Below are 17,093 nucleotides of genomic sequence, written 5' to 3'. Positions count from 1 at the left end.
CTCTCAAAACAAAGATATTTGAGTGTTTCTTCATTCATATTTTTGTTTTTAATCTGTTATTTAAGGCCATTCTTTGATGCAGAAAACAAACTGTGAGATAGAAGTATGATTCATTCTCTTTGTTGCACACAATAACATTTCTTCAAAATATTGTAGGTCAACGAAGGACAGTCTGGATTTTTCTTTAATTCAAAGCCCAAACCCCTTTTTTCCACACATAATGTATTTCTCTATTGTTCAAAGGATGTTTTTATGTATTCCAAATAATATGACAATAGCATCAGTTCTGTCCACTCCTGTCACTCTTGATTAGTTTGTGTTGATAAACAGGACATCATGGAGGCATGAGCCACAAGATATAGACCATGTGCAATATAAAATCAGTGCGTGCAAACAGTTGTTAATGCATTACTTTAATCTTTACATCAAACAATAAAAATGCATATTTGGGTTGGGATGCATTCTCTCAGTCGATCTAGTCTGCTGAAAGTTAAAAGAGAAGAAATATTTTATTTCTTCTACATCATGTCCAAACACGTTTTGTCCATGTTACTTCAGTTTTCTGACACATTAGATATAACTGTTTTTGACTGGTGACATGAATGCAGCAGGATTAAAATGAATGTGTGACAAGTAAAATGTATAGAGAAGAGTAACATTCTTTAATACTTGATTTCAAAGTGTCCAGAAGAGTATTATCATTTATTTAGTACTTTATATTTATATGGGTTATCACAATCCTAAGAATCACATACAGTAACACAAATGCATTAGTCCTCATGCTCTACTTCTGTAAACTGTACCTTGCATGAATTTAAATTACCTTCGGTATCACTTCATCCTCTTTATGGTTCCTTGTGGATACGGAGCATGATTTTTTTTCAATAACATCTAGAGTTGTGGAATGCAAAATTCCAGTCATGTCCTATTTATTTCATAAATTGGAATTAAAATTGAAAATGACAGTGGCACATTTATTATTGTGTTCGTTTTTGCAGACCACAACCCCAGTAGCAAATATATATGTGACAGGGGAGAGGAGGAGGAGGAAGAGAGAGAGAGAGAGAGAGAGAAAGAGAGAGAGAGAATGTGGTCATTAACCAAAGGCAGAGAGAGACTCCTTCTGCTGCATTCAAATGATGCTTAATCCAACACTATCAACACTCCTCTCATCCCACCTACTCCTCATCCTTCTTTTTCTCAGCCTCTCTGTGCTACTTCACCTAGAAGGCTGCTATGCAGTATGTTTCCTCATCTGTCTCCCTCATCGTTCTTCTCTCTCCCTATTTATCTAATTTCTCTCCTCCTTCTATAGGCTCCTTTCCCCTATTTCACCAAGGACGTGGGTATATCTCCTCCTACCCGACCCCATCTCTCTCCCCCACTCTCTCGGTAAGTCTCTTTCCTTTATCTCTCAGTCTTTCTCTCTCATCTTTTTAAGAGATAACTGTGTGCAAGCTCTTTTCATCTTTCTCCTCCCTGAAGAGAAGACTGCCCAACAGACACAGAGAAGCAGAGTCAGCATGTCAGTCCTCTATGATGTCACGGACCCCCGACCCAACCCCCCCACCTCCAAAACACTCACACACACACACACATGCACACACATAATAAATCCTTTACAACTGAAAAAAATAAGAAAAGCGGATACAACAATCAACTCTGTATCTTTTTCCCTTTATGGTAATAATGCATGAAGGGAAACACTCACCACACTGTGCCTTACAAGAGGTGAGGAATAGCAGCAAGCTGCATCTCCACTGGAAAACACTGGCGCACTGCTGCGCTCACAAGACAGAGAGAGACAGAAAACCACTCTGGAGTTGGAGTAGAAAGTCTGACCTCTTGTCTCTGTATGATATACTGGAATGGGAGACTTTCAGTTTTAACGACAGGTTGGGGGGGACGTGGCGTTGAAACAGACAGCAACAGAGAGGGAAAGATCGGCACAGGTAAAGTGATCTAGAGAGTGAGAGTAAAGGAAAGAAGGCGAGGGACGGAACACGTGAGAGACGGAAGGAGAGAGAGAGAGAGAGAGAGAAAGAAGATAGTTACAGTGAGGGGAGGGAGAAGGAGGGATACGGGAGGAGGGGAGGTTGAATGTGTTAATACACAGGAACACTGCATCAAACCAATGCACTGCTCTGAGGCTGGCTGAGCAGCTGAGAGGAGTGCGTCAGCAGTACATTCACGTTCCCACTGAAGGACAAAGGGAGGGGGCAGAGCGAGCATCTTAGCTGCCTGCAACACCGACACGGAGGGGGGGAATAGAGAAAAGAGAGAGATTGGAGAATAAACAAGAAGAGGAGATGTGGATTAGAATGCTGCTCCTGCTGCTTCTGTGACGGTGGGCTGCCTGTTTGAGTGCTCGCGTGCCTCCTCCTCTCCATCTCTCTCTCTCTCACACACACTCTCTCCTTCGCGCACTCTATCTTTCTCTTGCTCTTGATCTGTCAGTGGTTCTCTCTCTCCTTCTCTCACAATCTCTCTCTTTCGCTCTCTCTCTCTCTCTCTCTCTCCCTCTCTCTCTCTCTCTCTCTGTTCTACTCTGGCTACTGCAGTAGTCCACCAGCCAGCCGCAAGTCTGACAGCCACACACATGGCTAACTGCCACAACTTACTACCTCAGCCCCGGAGAAAAAACTAACAAATAAGCAAGCAGAAGAACACTGCAGGAGACAGCCCGGGGGACAAACAGCGAGTGGAGAGAAGAATCCTCAATACCTTTCTCTGTTTTTTGGATACAGATACGGAGCCCACTTCCACACACATCCTCTCAGCGTCATCCTCTCTCTTTTTTCTCTCATTGCAGAAGAGGACAAGAGTGCTCCCTCTCTCCCTCTCTCCCTCTCTCTCTCTCTCTCTTCCGACAGCCTTTTGTGAAGCTCCAACAGTGCAGCGCATCCCCTTCTCCTCCACCCCCCCACCCCCCACCCAGCGCCACCATCTCTCCCACCACCCTCCACCCGCACCCCCCCCTCTCTCTCCCCCCCCCAGGAGGAATAGACGGATTACTGCTAACTGTGCACACGGCAGCCTGCAGCTGCTCTGACCAGGGCCAGCCCAACGTTGGGAGGAAGCAAGAGGAACACAGAGGAGGAGAGGAGAGGGGGATGACTGTGCCGGGAGTTCTTTAGCCTTTTTCTGTCTCTCAGTCTCTGTCACAACGGGGCTAATCAGCGACCGACTAGCCCTTGGCAAAGTCACAGTGAGGGAGGTCTCTCTCACCAAACAGGCGACCAGCCGACACATGTATCAGGAGCCGACAGAACTGGGGATTTTTATTTATTTCAGTTGGTCACTTCTTCTCTCCTTCTCTGTCGTGTTTAACTGCGTTATGGATCATTGTGATTTATCCACAGTGGAGCTGCATTTTGGAGTCTGCAGCCTGGCAGGGGGGCAGTTAGAGGGGGCAGAAGGGATCCAGGCACCTGCCAAGCCTTCATGGCCTTACCTCTGCCTGTGAGTGCTTTTCATGCTGCTCTCATTCTTTAATACCAGGAGCCATTTTGTACCCTTGGCTAATAGAGGGCCACCTCACTTTTTCAGAAAGGGAAAACAAGAAAACATCAATCTCATGTCTTTCAATGGAAGGGAATTATAATTGAAGCGCGATGCATGACTGTTGCTTTTAACATTTGGAAAGAGGCAAAAAGGACCACTTCCAAACTAATGAGGTACGTTGCTGATATTGTTATTTAACCTTTTTTCCTACATTGCTGCTCTGCTTTTCCTCTGCTACTTCTCTTGTATTAATCTCTTTCACGGTTTCTCCCTCTCTGCCCCTCTTTTTTTCCCTTCTCTCTCCTACACATCACATTTTGATGTAGCATCTCCCTGCACTGTCGATGGAACTTGGGAGCCTTGAGTTGCTCCAGCCAGGCTAGGGTGGTCTGTCCTCTGGTGTGTGCCGTCTCCCCCCACCATGCAGAATAATGAGCCCTCCACACCATGAGTCCTCTGGGCCAGGTTAGTGTGCAGTCTACCTGGAACGCAGCCCTGCTTGCCGTGCTCTCCCTCATGGTGCCTGCTCTCAGTATGTGCCAGTCTACAGGCCCTGCGTTGGGCTCGGCTAACCCACAGAACTGTCCAGGTGTGTGCTCCTGCACTAACCAGCTCAGCAAGGTGGTGTGTACCCGTCGCGGCCTGATTAGGGTTCCTCCAAACATCCCAGCCAACACCAGGTACCTGAACCTGATGGAAAACAGCATAGAGACCATACAGGCAGATACCTTCAGGCACCTGCATCACCTGGAGGTACTGCAGTTGGGCAGAAATGCTATCAGACAGATTGAAGTGGGGGCCTTCAATGGCCTGACCAGCCTCAATACCTTGGAGCTGTTTGACAACAGACTGACGGTCATACCCAGTGGAGCTTTTGAGTACTTGTCAAAGTTGAGAGAGTTGTGGCTCAGAAACAATCCCATTGAGAGCATCCCCTCGTATGCCTTCAACCGAGTCCCATCCCTCATGAGACTGGACCTGGGAGAACTGAGGAAGTTGGAGTACATCTCTGATGGGGCATTCGAGGGTCTTCAAAACCTCAAGTACCTCAACCTGGGAATGTGCAACCTGCGTGAGTTTCCTCATCTTTCACCACTCCTGGGACTGGAAGAGTTAGAAATATCAGAGAATATTTTCCCTGAACTGAAGCCTGGGGCCTTCCGTGGCCTCAAGAATTTACGTAAACTGTGGATTATGAACTCTGCCATCACTACCATTGAAAGGAATGCATTTGATGACATCACAGCCTTGGTGGAGCTAAATTTAGCCCATAATAACCTGTCGTCCCTCCCCCATAACCTCTTCACCCCTCTACAGTACCTGGTTGAGCTACACCTGCATCACAACCCTTGGCGATGTGACTGTGATGTAGTATGGCTCTCCTGGTGGCTCAGAGAATACATTCCCACAAATTCCACCTGCTGTGGGCGCTGCCACACCCCGGCCCACATGAGAGGACGATACCTGGTGGAAGTTGATCAGACCACCTTTCAGTGTTCGGCACCATTCATACTCGATGCTCCTAGAGATCTGAACATCTCAGCAGCAAGGGTGGCAGAACTGAAATGTCGCACAGCTGCCATGAGCTCAGTCCGATGGCTTCTCCCCAATGGGACTGTATTGACCCATGGCTCGGCTCACCCACGGATATCAGTCCTCAATGATGGGACACTCAATTTCTCCAATGTTCTCCCGTCAGACACAGGGGTCTATACCTGCATGGTGAGCAACATGGCAGGAAATTCCAATGCTTCGGCCTACTTAAACGTAAGCAATGCCGAACTCAACACGTCTAATCTGTCCTATTTTACCACCGTAACAGTGGAAGTTTTGGAGCCAACAGTGGAAGAGACCCCTAAACCCAAGCCTACTGTCCCTGCCTCGCCCTCTGTCTTTCAGCCCGTCTTCATCTCCACACCTACTGTGCTGTTCCAGAACACTCAGACTCCAAGGCAGGTGTCAATCCCCACTGCCAGAGTTCCTGAAGCTCCAGCTGCAAGCCTGGATGAGGTGATGAAAACCACCAAAATTATCATTGGCTGTTTTGTTGCTGTTACCTTGCTGGCAGCAGCCATGTTGATAGCGTTCTATAAGTTGCGTAAGCGGCATCAACAGAGGAGCACGGTGGCAGCAGCCAGGACCATAGAAATCATACAGATGGAGGAAGAGGTTCCTCCTGTTCCACCACCCACCTCCGGATCTAGTGGCTCTGATGACACAGGGTTGGTACTGCCTACATTAGTGGAACACAACAGCAACACCTTTAAGCCTGGGTACGTGTCCTCCTCCTCCTCATCCCGCCAAGGGGGCTATGGAGCCCACTGGACCCAGAACAATTCCCTTCATCGCTCAGTCAGACAGCATCACAGCCACATCAGCACCATTGCTGATCCCTACGTCATTAAGACTACTCACGGCAAGGAGAAGGTTCAAGAGACCCAAATCTGAGTAATGCTCCCTATGGATCTATCTCTGACTCTGCCCTAACCTCTCCACCCATCTGCTCACCAGTCCATGCAATAGAATGCACAAAGAACAAAACGGTAACTTTCTTTTGTACAGAAGTGCAAAACAGAGACAGTTTTTTGTTTCTTGTACATGCCTATACATAAGTATATAAATATGAAAAAATACAAATATATATATAAATAAAAACTACCGTCAGGCAGTGGTGAGACATGCAGATTATATTAGAAAAGAAAGTAATTTGAAACTATTTTCTAATAACTGGTGACTTCTATTTAAAAAAAAAAAAGACAAAGATATTGAATTGCTTTTGTGATTGATAATAGAAGGTGGTACTGTCTACTGTAGGTAAAGAGGCATTTAGTTTGTTTTTTGACCATATTTAGGATGCAGTAAAAAACTCTTTATACAGGCACCAGTTTCTAAATACAGCCCAATACACCCAAATGTAAGCTCCAGTTTTTACTGTGCCAAATATTATATGCAATAATATGGTATTTCCAGACTTAGAAACACAAAAAGACACACAAGCAAAATCTAGATAGATAGAAACATTCAAGGATCCAAGGATAGCAGCGTAATGGCACAGATAGACTGTGCTGTTCAGTAGCTATCAGCCAAATGCTTTTGGACTGCAGTGAATTTCTGCAGCTAAGGTTTAACCCTCTGTTCGCTGGAGCTATACTGCGTTTATTTGACAGTGCCAGTGCTTCTTAGTTGTAGCGTATCTAAACATGTTTATTTAGTGTGCACATGATTCCCCACTGGTTTAACTGGGAAAGATGAAGTGCAGGCTAATAACAGTTGTTGCAAATACTTTGTTCTGTTATTGGTTGCATTTTGTATTATTTCTTTTCCCTTAGGTTTTACATGCTTCTTAATGGCTTGTGTAGTGTTTAGGGCTAATTTAATAATGCATTACAGCAGTTGCCTGACTTGTCTCTGCAAGGGCTCATTCCGATGCTAATTTTTCAAAGGAACAGACGTGGTGCAGTGATACAGGGCATTGCTGACCGTTATGAGAAAAAAAAACAGAGGATTGAAGTGAAACAAAATGAATGTCTGATACTGGGGCTTTTCCATGGACTACACTGAAACATGACTTTGTTTTTCTTTTTCTTTTAACAGTTTATTTTGAGCAACACTATTTTTATGGAAAGACAAAGGAGGCTATGAAAAATAAAAACCTTTGGTTTGTATTTCTCTAATCAGAAACACTTTCATCTGATGGTTTTTCTTCTCTCTGAATATATTTTCATTTGTGTGTAAGCTGTTTAATCGTAAAGGCTGGAGGCAGTATTGTAAATCGTATCCTATCCCAAACCCCCCATCTTACGGTCCTATGCATTTACTTAGTGTCTGCATGAATGGGTCTTTAAGTAACTGGTGTACAATGCTGCATTATACCCCACAGTGGGGCTCTATGCAGGTCAGATAGGCTGTTGGTCTTTGATGCCTCAGCTTAGTTTTTAACATTGATTTCTCAGTGACTGTGAAGGGGAAAAATATATGTGTCCCACAGTTCTACAGTTTGTGGGTTTCTTTTCCTTACATACTCATCTGCAGGTTGTAGCTCCCATCTGAATCTGACATTAATCACGTGGAATCAAATGAATAAATATATATATATATATATAGATATATAGATATATATATTAGATATATACTATATATATAGATACAGCAAAAAAGTATGTTGAGAATGCAGTCTAAATATAACGCCTAACAATGGAACACAAGACTAATTATCTTTTTTTTTTCCAGATGTTGTATTTGTCAGTGCATTTCTAAGCAATCTGAATTATCTTGACGTCATGCATTTAAAAGGTCACATAAATAAGGGAATAAGGGTGCCGCAGAGACCTGCGGTGACTGAAACGCTTTACCTATGACCTTACAGTATGCCCCTTCCTTTCATAAAAACCACTCCACTGTTCTTATTCTGTACTGATTTCAACAAATGTTATTCAACCCTGGTCATTTAAAAGGTTTGTGTCACAATACAAAAATGGTCTGAGGCTATTTTGGGGATGAATAGGAAATTACAGTATGACCCCTGTTGTAATTATGTAGCAGCATTTATAAAAATCCAGGCTGGACTGTCTATACAATCAAGAGAGTTATTAATGTGCTGTGAGGCACTGACTAGCATTATGTTACAATATGAATATTTTTCTCTTGCATTCACAAAAACATGCAACTGCGTTAAAGTAGGCACTCTTCTGATGCAGTAAAAGAAACAGGGACAGTGATTATGTAACAGTCTGGAGAACAGGTTGAATAGCAGTCAGTTTTCTCAGGAGTTTGTGTTAATGCTTGAAATATAGGTACTTAAATAGGATGTACTCTACATATCAACACATTAAGGCACATAACATATTGCAGACATAAGGGAAACACCTCTGTTTTAGCATATACCTTTTTCATTTTGGAGGTTTCCTCAGCTGTGAAAGGATGGATGGAGAGGTGTTGGTGTTTTCTGCCAGCACACCTGGCAGTGTGTGAGTACAGGTGTGCCTCACCAAACAGATGGAACTTCTATAACTATGTCAAGTGTTTTTTCGTTTCCTTTAAAATGCGAGCGCAATACACTGCTGAATATTCAATCGCTGCCAGAATGTGATGGCTGCTCTTTGCTTTGACAAAACAGAATGTTCTTGGTTGTTACAGTATGTGTGGGTTGAAAAAGAGCAGACTCTTATTATTTCCTCAGCGCAATGTGGCTCCGGCCGTTCTAGCGGCTTCATAAGAGGCTATTGGCTGTTTGTAAATCCTTTAATGTGCCTGATAACCAGCCACATACAGGAGCAGCGCTGACAACTACTTCCTTTATTCTTCCTTCCCTCCTTCCTTCCTCCTCTTTAGTGTTAACAGCAAAAGGAGAGGCATGTCCAGAATTAACATAAGACTATCAACCGTTCAATTCAAGTTTGCTGCACCAGTGTCGAGGGTGAAGAGGCTGAGGGCTGGAGTGGTATGGCCATTGTGTTAACTGCTGAAAACAAGAGCCCAGACAATAGTCCTTCCCTGACAACATCAGTAGGGTTAATATGAATCTTTTCTCTCGGGTGGCTGCTGTCTTATCTCCAGCAGCTGACTCAGTCATATGCTTTGAATTTGGCTGTATTTTGCCTTGTTGCAAATGAGCTGTGAAGATGTTTTGTCATAACTGCTGCCGTCTCCCTTTTTCTGTCCCCTCCCTTTTATTACTTGCTAATTTACTTAAAATCATTGACTGAAACCCCCTCAGTATGATTTGGGTTTACTTTATCACCCTCTCTTTCTCTCGTGATCATTTCTCTCTCATGATTTATCTGTATGGCGCACCAACTGTCACAAATTTGCATAGTCTTTTGGAGCATGCTTCCTAATGCCCACCTGTTTTTTTCCCCCTCCTATTGGCTTTCAGCCAATGGTTTACTGATAAAGCTTCAGCCAAAGACGTGATGCATCTTTTTGAAGTAAGCAGTGTGTCAGAGACTCATGCTATCCATATTGGCAGGGGATGGAAGAGGTGAAAAGAATAGCTAAACTGTCACTACATAGTTTGTCTCACTCGAGGTAGATAGAATCTGCAGAGAGACAACAGGAAAGAGACTGGGATACGGCTCTCGCTGGCATTCTATCAGGTCAAAGGTTTGTTAGGAACAAGTCCTAGATCTTCAAGATCTATATCTGTTAATGAAGTTCCCAGCAGCAAGAGGTGTTGGTCAGGTGGCCGGGCACAGCAATTCTGTCACAGTTTCTCCACTGACTGATGTCTTTTTGCGCCCACAAAGGAATTGTAAGAAATGAGCCATGGTCCTCTTAGAAGTGAGAGATGGCCTAGACTCAATTCTCATCCCTCTCTCAACGCTTGATTAGTCAGCCTACACCTGACTGCACTCTTTTATCATAGCACTATACTTTTGCTTGACCCTAAGCCTACACTCGCATTCTTAATCATCTACCTACTTAAATGTCTTTGCTTCAACAATAAATGATAAATGCCACTTTTCACAACAGGAATTAGAAGGATTTTTTTTCTGTTTTGTTACTAAATGGCCATGAAATTTTAAGTAAAATCAAACAAAATAAACCTACGTTTGTTTTGCGAGAACGAGTTGTGAACACACTGAAAAATACATTTTTTTTGGAGTCTTTGATTTTTCAATCAGTCTTTGATTTTTGAATCAAAGACTCAGAACAATTTGTGTTGTGTGTGTTTTTTAGTTGTACTGGCCCTTGGTTTTTGGTCGAGGCAAAACAAGACAACAAACAGAACAATCTCTTCTCGCGCACACATTTACATAAACACACGTAAATACACACAAAATCAACTATTTAGTCTACAGAACTTACTACTGAAACAAAGAAAAAATGTGGAAGAAACAAGAAACAGCCATGTATATTTTGTTAAACACAGTTCAGATACATGATGGGACCTTTGCTCTTGTCTAATTCCTCAAGGCTCTGTGTACCAGGTGAGTGACCTTCTCAAAAAAAAAAAAATGTTGTGATTATTTTTTCTTTGAGAGTATGAACAAACTAGGCTTATGCCTAGTTTTTGCCACAAAGTGGAGAAGGTATGAGACTGATTTCACTTTAAAAAGGAAGGACATTTAGTCCGAACTACTCAACCTCTGTCCTGATTCACTGCAGGTTAAAAAATAAACATGCAAAGACCTGACATATATATGTATATCTACATAACCTAACAGGCTATATTTAAAATAATGACAATCACATACAAAGCAGACAGTCTATATACTGTACAGTATATGTCTATCATTGTAATGTAGGCCAATGTGCTCTCTTTAGAGCTCTGGATAAGGAGTGGCAGCTGGAAGTTGTTCCTGGAGGTCTCTTTCTCTGTCAGTCTGTCTGTCTCTATCTTGTGCGCAGTGTGTGTTTGTGTGAAAGAGAGTGTCCTCCATAGCAGTGACAGCCACTGTTCTATTATTTTAACCTCTCTCACTCACTGCTGCGGCGCTTAAAGCAGAACGCATACATGAACACTTGCTGAGAGGGAAATAAAACCACAACAAAACAGAACAAGTAATGCAAAAAAAAAAAACATGAACGCAAAGATGAGAACAGGGCACAATCAGCGCTGCAGAGAATAATCTATCTAGCTTTAATTAAATGTACCTTTTCATTGATAATGGCTATCATATCCTTGTACCGGCGGTTCGCACTAGAACAGAGAGACCTTTGCAAGCCAGTACTAAAGCCCAGTTATAAATTCTTCTTTTTGAAGTTTAAAGGACCTTGAAAACCTATTTTCTTAATCACCCTTTGAATAAAAGTGATGTATTCCTACATGAAAACACCATTATCTGACAAAGTTAGAATCATTATGGTTATTTCATTTCAGGGAGATTTCTGTATTTGGCTGTATCCGAAATGACTCCCCTCTTTCACTCATTCAATACTCCCTGTGTAATAGGCACCCAATGGTTTACTCCACAGTGAGCAATAAATGACAGACGGTAAATATAGTGCACCATATAGCAAAAAGGGAGTGATTTCAGACACAGTTTCTGTTAGTTCTTTTAAAACTGAACTGAAGTTGACAGAGCTCAGTGGAAAAGGGTGATGCCATGCCGTTCTAATGCTTGAACATGAATCTGGCCACAGGTTTTCAGGGGGTGTCGTTTATGTTGCCAGGGACTTATCACTGTCAATCGAACCTAATCAAACCACACGTGTTAAACACTTATACATATGTTTTTTTGGATAACTTCCAGTTTAGTTCTTGCTTTCTAGCTTCTTGCTCACAATAATTGAATATCACAGAGAAATTATTAAGATTTGACACCAGGTTTAAGACACTTTAAAGGGACATAGGCTGCAGTTTTGGAGCACTGTGGTATTGGACTCTATTACATAAAACAGGTGTCGATGGCATTATGTCTATCCCCTGTTTTTTCTTTCTGTTGTTTTAGCAAATTTAAACTATGAAACAACACTTTACACAAGTTTCTCAAAGGTAACTGTGCATACAAATACAGCAGACCTTCAAACATCACAAAAATATCACACTCACCACCAACCGGCTCATACATAATGAGTGTGAGAGAGACACACACAAACAGACAATTCACTGAGATTTTAAACAGTACGTAGGGACTTTGTAAGCTGCATAAAGCCAATGAGCCATTAAAATAGTGTCGAGTTGAGCTCATAGTAAGTTCATCAACAGACTCACTGTCAGATATCCTCAGCTAAGTGGCAGTTTTGGCAGTTGCATAAATTCAGTTGGCAATTTTCTTTAAACTTGACTTCCGTCTCTTTTCTCTTTCTCTCGAATGACCCTGCCAATAGCATCCAAGGCCTCACGGTTGCTATGGTTTCCCTGGATTCCAGTGCAATGGTGATTGGCTGTGGAGGAAATTGTGGTAGACATGGGGCTGTGTGAATAGGGAGCTTACTGCGACCCTGACAGAGTGTACTGTATTCATATTTACTTTGAGGACCTTGGTCAGACAGCCACTCCAAATAGATCTCAATGGGCTTATTCACAGGCTGGTATACAGTATGTGTTGAGATCATGCTGTGGAGAATAGATGAGAGTACTGTGAAAAAGGAAAATGAATAATTTTATACGGTTTAACAAATCAAATAAAGCAGTAAAGCTATATATATATATATATATTATATATATATATATATCTATTATATATATCTATATCTATCTATATATATACACACTGTTGGGAGGCAGTGCAAACCTCACATTACTCAACACTGAGCTGAGCAATACACTTTAATTTGATTGGTAGATGAGAGGTCGCAGATAAGAGGAGAACCAATCAAAAACAACACTCAAAATGTGAGCACGTACTTCCGAATGAATGGAGTCTGTCGATGAAGACTTTGATGGTGTTTTCATTGCATACAAGCAGCAGAATGAATTTCATATTCTACATTAATGCTTTTTATCAAACAATTAGACATTCAGATTTTTAATCACCAAATAACTGGAAATTATATTTTTTTTCTCTCAGTAACTGAGTTGCTCCCTGAAAGTTGTCATGTTTCCTTTCAAATACCATTGCCAAATTTTAACCAAATTTTGAGTAATGTGGCAAAAGTAAAATGTGAATAATTGTTTGTTTCCATCCATTACCATTATGCAAATTAGGATTTGGTTCATTAGATAAGCAGTAGGTGGTGCCAATTCTCCGGTTGGAAAACAAGAAGGGGTGGAAAACAATGATGGAATGCCAGTGGAGTGACAGTAAAAAAGCATTGCAAAAAAACAAAAAAATGGAAATATGACATTTTTTTTTGTTTCATGTATTAATTACATAGTTACATCAGTTCTGTGTTGAGTGATTACGGATGTATTATAGAGCCATAGGAGCAATGAGTAGACTTTCAGAGCACAAACAATATTTCTGTATTCCTTTAAGCATGTTAGAAAGACATAGACCATCTCAAAAGAGTATTCAAACTTTTGGGGGAAAATGTGGCTTTTTTGAAGGCAGCAAGGTGGTGCTGTAGTTAGCACTGCCACCTCACAGCAAGAAGGTTTTCGGTTGAAGACATACAAGTTTATACGTAACTGGTGACTCTAAACTGGTCGCCCATAGGTGTGAATCTGAGCATGAATGATTGTTTGTCTCTGTGTGTCAGCCCTGTGATGAACTGGGAACCTGTCCAGGGTGTACCCCGCCTCTTGCCCAATGTTAGCTGGGAATGGGAAAAGTTGAATGCAACAAGTTCTACCATGTTCTTTTGAAAGCTGTCAAATAACATTCTAAGAAATCTGGAAAATAATTAAATGAAACTGTGTATGTGGAATGACATGTGCTGTCATTGAACTTAAAAATTGGTCCAGCCAATAAAAACAATGGAAATTATTCACTTACTGAAAAATTAACCTACAGTAGACAACTGTTTGCCAATGCAAGCTGAAAAACACTAGTGAGACTACTGTGCTGCATGAAACCAAAACATATGAGAAATAGTGTGAGGAAACATTTTGCACTTAGTCTTTGCTGACTTTGTATTAAATGAATTTTCCTTAAAATAAATCAATAATTACCTACAAACATGCTTAAGCTATGTATGTGTTCTACAAACGATTTATGTGTTAGTTGTTCATAAATTGATGACTTTGTTAAAAACTCTTATTAACTTAACTATTAGCCCTAGTAGTAGTAATAAGTATAATATATATAATGTGTAGGTCTGCACAAAGTGGTCACCTGTTGCTTTATATCTTGACAGGCTATGATCATGAGGTGTTTTTTTATATTTTTGATGTTTTGCACTGTGATAAAATTTTTAACTCAAGGGCGTCTTACTAGTTCTTAAGCTTTCATCAGCAGTTGTTTTCAGATTAAATACAGGATGTCAGTAATGTCATGTTTGTTGTTGTTTATATTATGAATAGATAATTTCATACGATTAGAATAATGTCAGAATTCAGAATCAGAAAACAGAATTTGAAAGATGTTAGCCTGGTTAAGTCATACATATTCAGATTTCTCATTCAGTGCTTACAATGCACCCTGAGGGTTAAAATATGCTACACTATAATACTCTTTACAAAACTAAGATACTGTTGCAAAGATGAAAACTTGATAAGGATGAAAACTAGCAGTTGCAGTCTCTTCAGAGGAAAAAAAAAACAGTCCTCAGTTCGACTCTCTGCCCTTTTCATTTTTGCGTTTTCTTGTTCCCTTAGGGTGCTTCAGTTTCTTTCACAGTCCAAACACAAGCGGACCATGTGAGCTGCGGACACTAAATTACTTGTAGGTGTGAACATGAGTGAGAATGTGTTTCTGTGTGAGCGAGCCCTTCAAGTGGCAACCTCTTTAAGAGGTGTCAGTGCTGTCAGTGAATGAATGCTGAGAAAAGCTTGAGCACGCTCAGTCCCCACCCCAAATCGGAATGGAGGGATATAGATTTTTTTTTTTTCACAATGACAACAATAAAAATAAAAACCTTAATCCTTTAGTGTTTGCATTAGCATTTAATAGTGGCTTCAGGTGTTTTGAATCTTCAAGGCTTTCAGCTCAAAAAGTAATTAAATTCACTTATTAATAATATAATTATAGCAGCATAATAAAAAGGGCAGCTGAAGACATGTAAGAAGTCTTTGGCAATTTGAGCTCATTGTGACGTGTGATGTGCAGCAGGACTTGTGATGAGCTCAGTGGAATGGACCCATGGGTGGATGTGATGAAAACTGGAGGTGAATGGGGTGGAGGAGTGTGGCATCGGTCTAAGACTGAAATGACAGCTGACGGTAGCAGAGAAAGGAACATTTTAAAGTTTGACAAGATAATTGGCTCACGGTAGTTGTAGAAAAATCTGACTGGTTTAAGCGAAATAGTAACCACCCTCATTCAGCTAATTGAGTTGGAAGTGGGAAAGGAAGATGATTAAATAACCAGATATAAAGATTGAACTTTGGCTAAGCTTCATTGGGTGAAGTACTGTAAGATTTTATCTCAGGTACATGCCAAATACATACTTAGTCACCATTCTCTATTGTCAACACAAGTTGGTTGAACACGCTCTCCACCAATCCCAGATCACTGCAATGGTACATTGTTCAGCTCTGAAGAGATTTCTTTTTATACATTGCAACCAAACAAGAAAAAAGGTACATGGAATATCCACTATTTTTAGGCATTAAAAACTACTTTTCACTATAATATTGATATAAGGAAATATACAAAAGCAATGATTGTTCAATGTAATTTGATTATTTTGTCCAGAGTCTACCTAAAAGAAAAACTATAATACTGGCATGAGTCAGAGTCAGCCTTTAGAAGGGGGCTCATTTTCATCCCTTGTCCCTGGCCAAATTTGCAGGGATACTGAAATCATAAAACACTTTTTTACAATGGTTTTCTCTCCTACCAGACCTAAATGGTGTGTTGCAAACAAAAGATGGGACCAAAGATATAATGGATTCAAAGCATAATACTGCCCTGTTTTCATTCCAGCCAAAAACAGAGCTGATCTGAAAGATGTAGCTGAGCTTAACTGAAAGCTTCTGAAGAGGAAATATCAGCTACCATTATTTATCAAGTAAAAGCCAATGATCAAATAATAACCACAAGAGCAGGTAGCTCTATAATAGCTTGTATGGTTAATTCAGTACAGACTAGAATTCAATGGTATATAATATATAGTTAATTTAATCAGTACAACAACATTATCACGCAATGCTCACTGCTCTATTTATATATTTTCACAGAAACTGCCATAAAGTAGAGAATAATGCATTTGAAAAGATTTTACTTTGCCTTTTACATTCAATCATCTGTGTGAAGTTTCTGCTAATGAAAAATAAAACTCCTTGCAGACATTTCATGATAATATCCCCTGGAACCGCTGGAAGAATTTGAATGTTAAACAGATAAGAGATGTGAGTTTTATCAATGAGCAACAACAATTTTGCACAATGGAAGCAGACACAAGAAGATACAGGCTTCTTTTGAAAATATGATCACTTTATCTTGAAATCAGGTGAAATGTGAAATACAGGCTTGTCAATAATAGAAACCTTTGACAGATAAGTGCTTAATGTCAGCTGAAAAATAGGTATACATTCAGCAACAAAAAACAATTTGACAAAGTTGCGTTAAACAGCAATCATGAATTGCAATTGAATGCACTGACTTCTATTGGCCATTTAAACACCTGCATTTTAATACTTTACATTTTAATAGTTCCACCATAGTAGTACCAAGTCATAGCTCTTCTTTAACACTGAACATTTGTAAACATCACTGAATCAGAGGCTGTCCTGGCTACATTTACGCCCTGGGCGCCCACATTGCCCATAGCAAAAACCAGCCCTGCACTGAATCATATCTTTTCTACTTAAAACATATATTGTCCAAAATAAAGTCCAGCAAAAGTGATACTTTTGGTGTCTGATTTTTTTTTTTCACATGACAAAGAAACACTCTTAATTGGACTTGAATGCTAAGACATGCTTATGTCTTACAGTATGTCTGTCAACAAGCTGTTGACAGACATACCAGACCAATAATTTAGCATTTTTTAATTTAGTAGTAGCAGCCTGTGAAAACATGAATGAAAATACACTAGTAGCATCCCACCTGAACTGTTTGACCTGCATTGCTTTATTTCTTAAAGGCAGACTAGTACAC

General features: G+C 40.7%; 1 protein-coding gene across 3 annotated transcripts in view; it reads left to right on the top strand.

Annotated features, from left to right (window-relative positions):
- lrrc4.2 (leucine rich repeat containing 4.2) overlaps positions 1-7,185 on the top strand; it is a 66,162-nt gene extending 58,977 nt beyond the window's left edge. Inside the window, exons 2-4 of one of the 3 annotated variants that reach the window (XM_027273189.1) lie at positions 1,316-1,392; positions 3,363-3,677; positions 3,831-7,185. In XM_027273189.1, the coding sequence (XP_027128990.1) occupies positions 3,952-5,952 (2,001 nt within the window). In that variant the 5' untranslated portion in view covers positions 1,316-1,392; positions 3,363-3,677; positions 3,831-3,951 and the 3' untranslated portion in view covers positions 5,953-7,185. Of the gene's footprint in view, positions 1-1,155; positions 1,393-2,992; positions 3,678-3,830 lie in introns of those variants that run through there. The other 2 variants (XM_027273188.1, XM_019275795.2) reach the window with 2 other exon arrangements.
- Positions 7,186-17,093: the final 9,908 nt, after the last annotated feature.

The sequence above is a fragment of the Larimichthys crocea genome, chromosome XXI (assembly GCF_000972845.2).
Source record: "Larimichthys crocea isolate SSNF chromosome XXI, L_crocea_2.0, whole genome shotgun sequence".
NCBI classification, from domain to species: Eukaryota; Metazoa; Chordata; class Actinopteri; family Sciaenidae; genus Larimichthys; species Larimichthys crocea.
The sequence above is the reverse complement of the archived record's forward strand: the minus strand, read 5'-3'. Positions and strand labels throughout refer to the sequence as shown.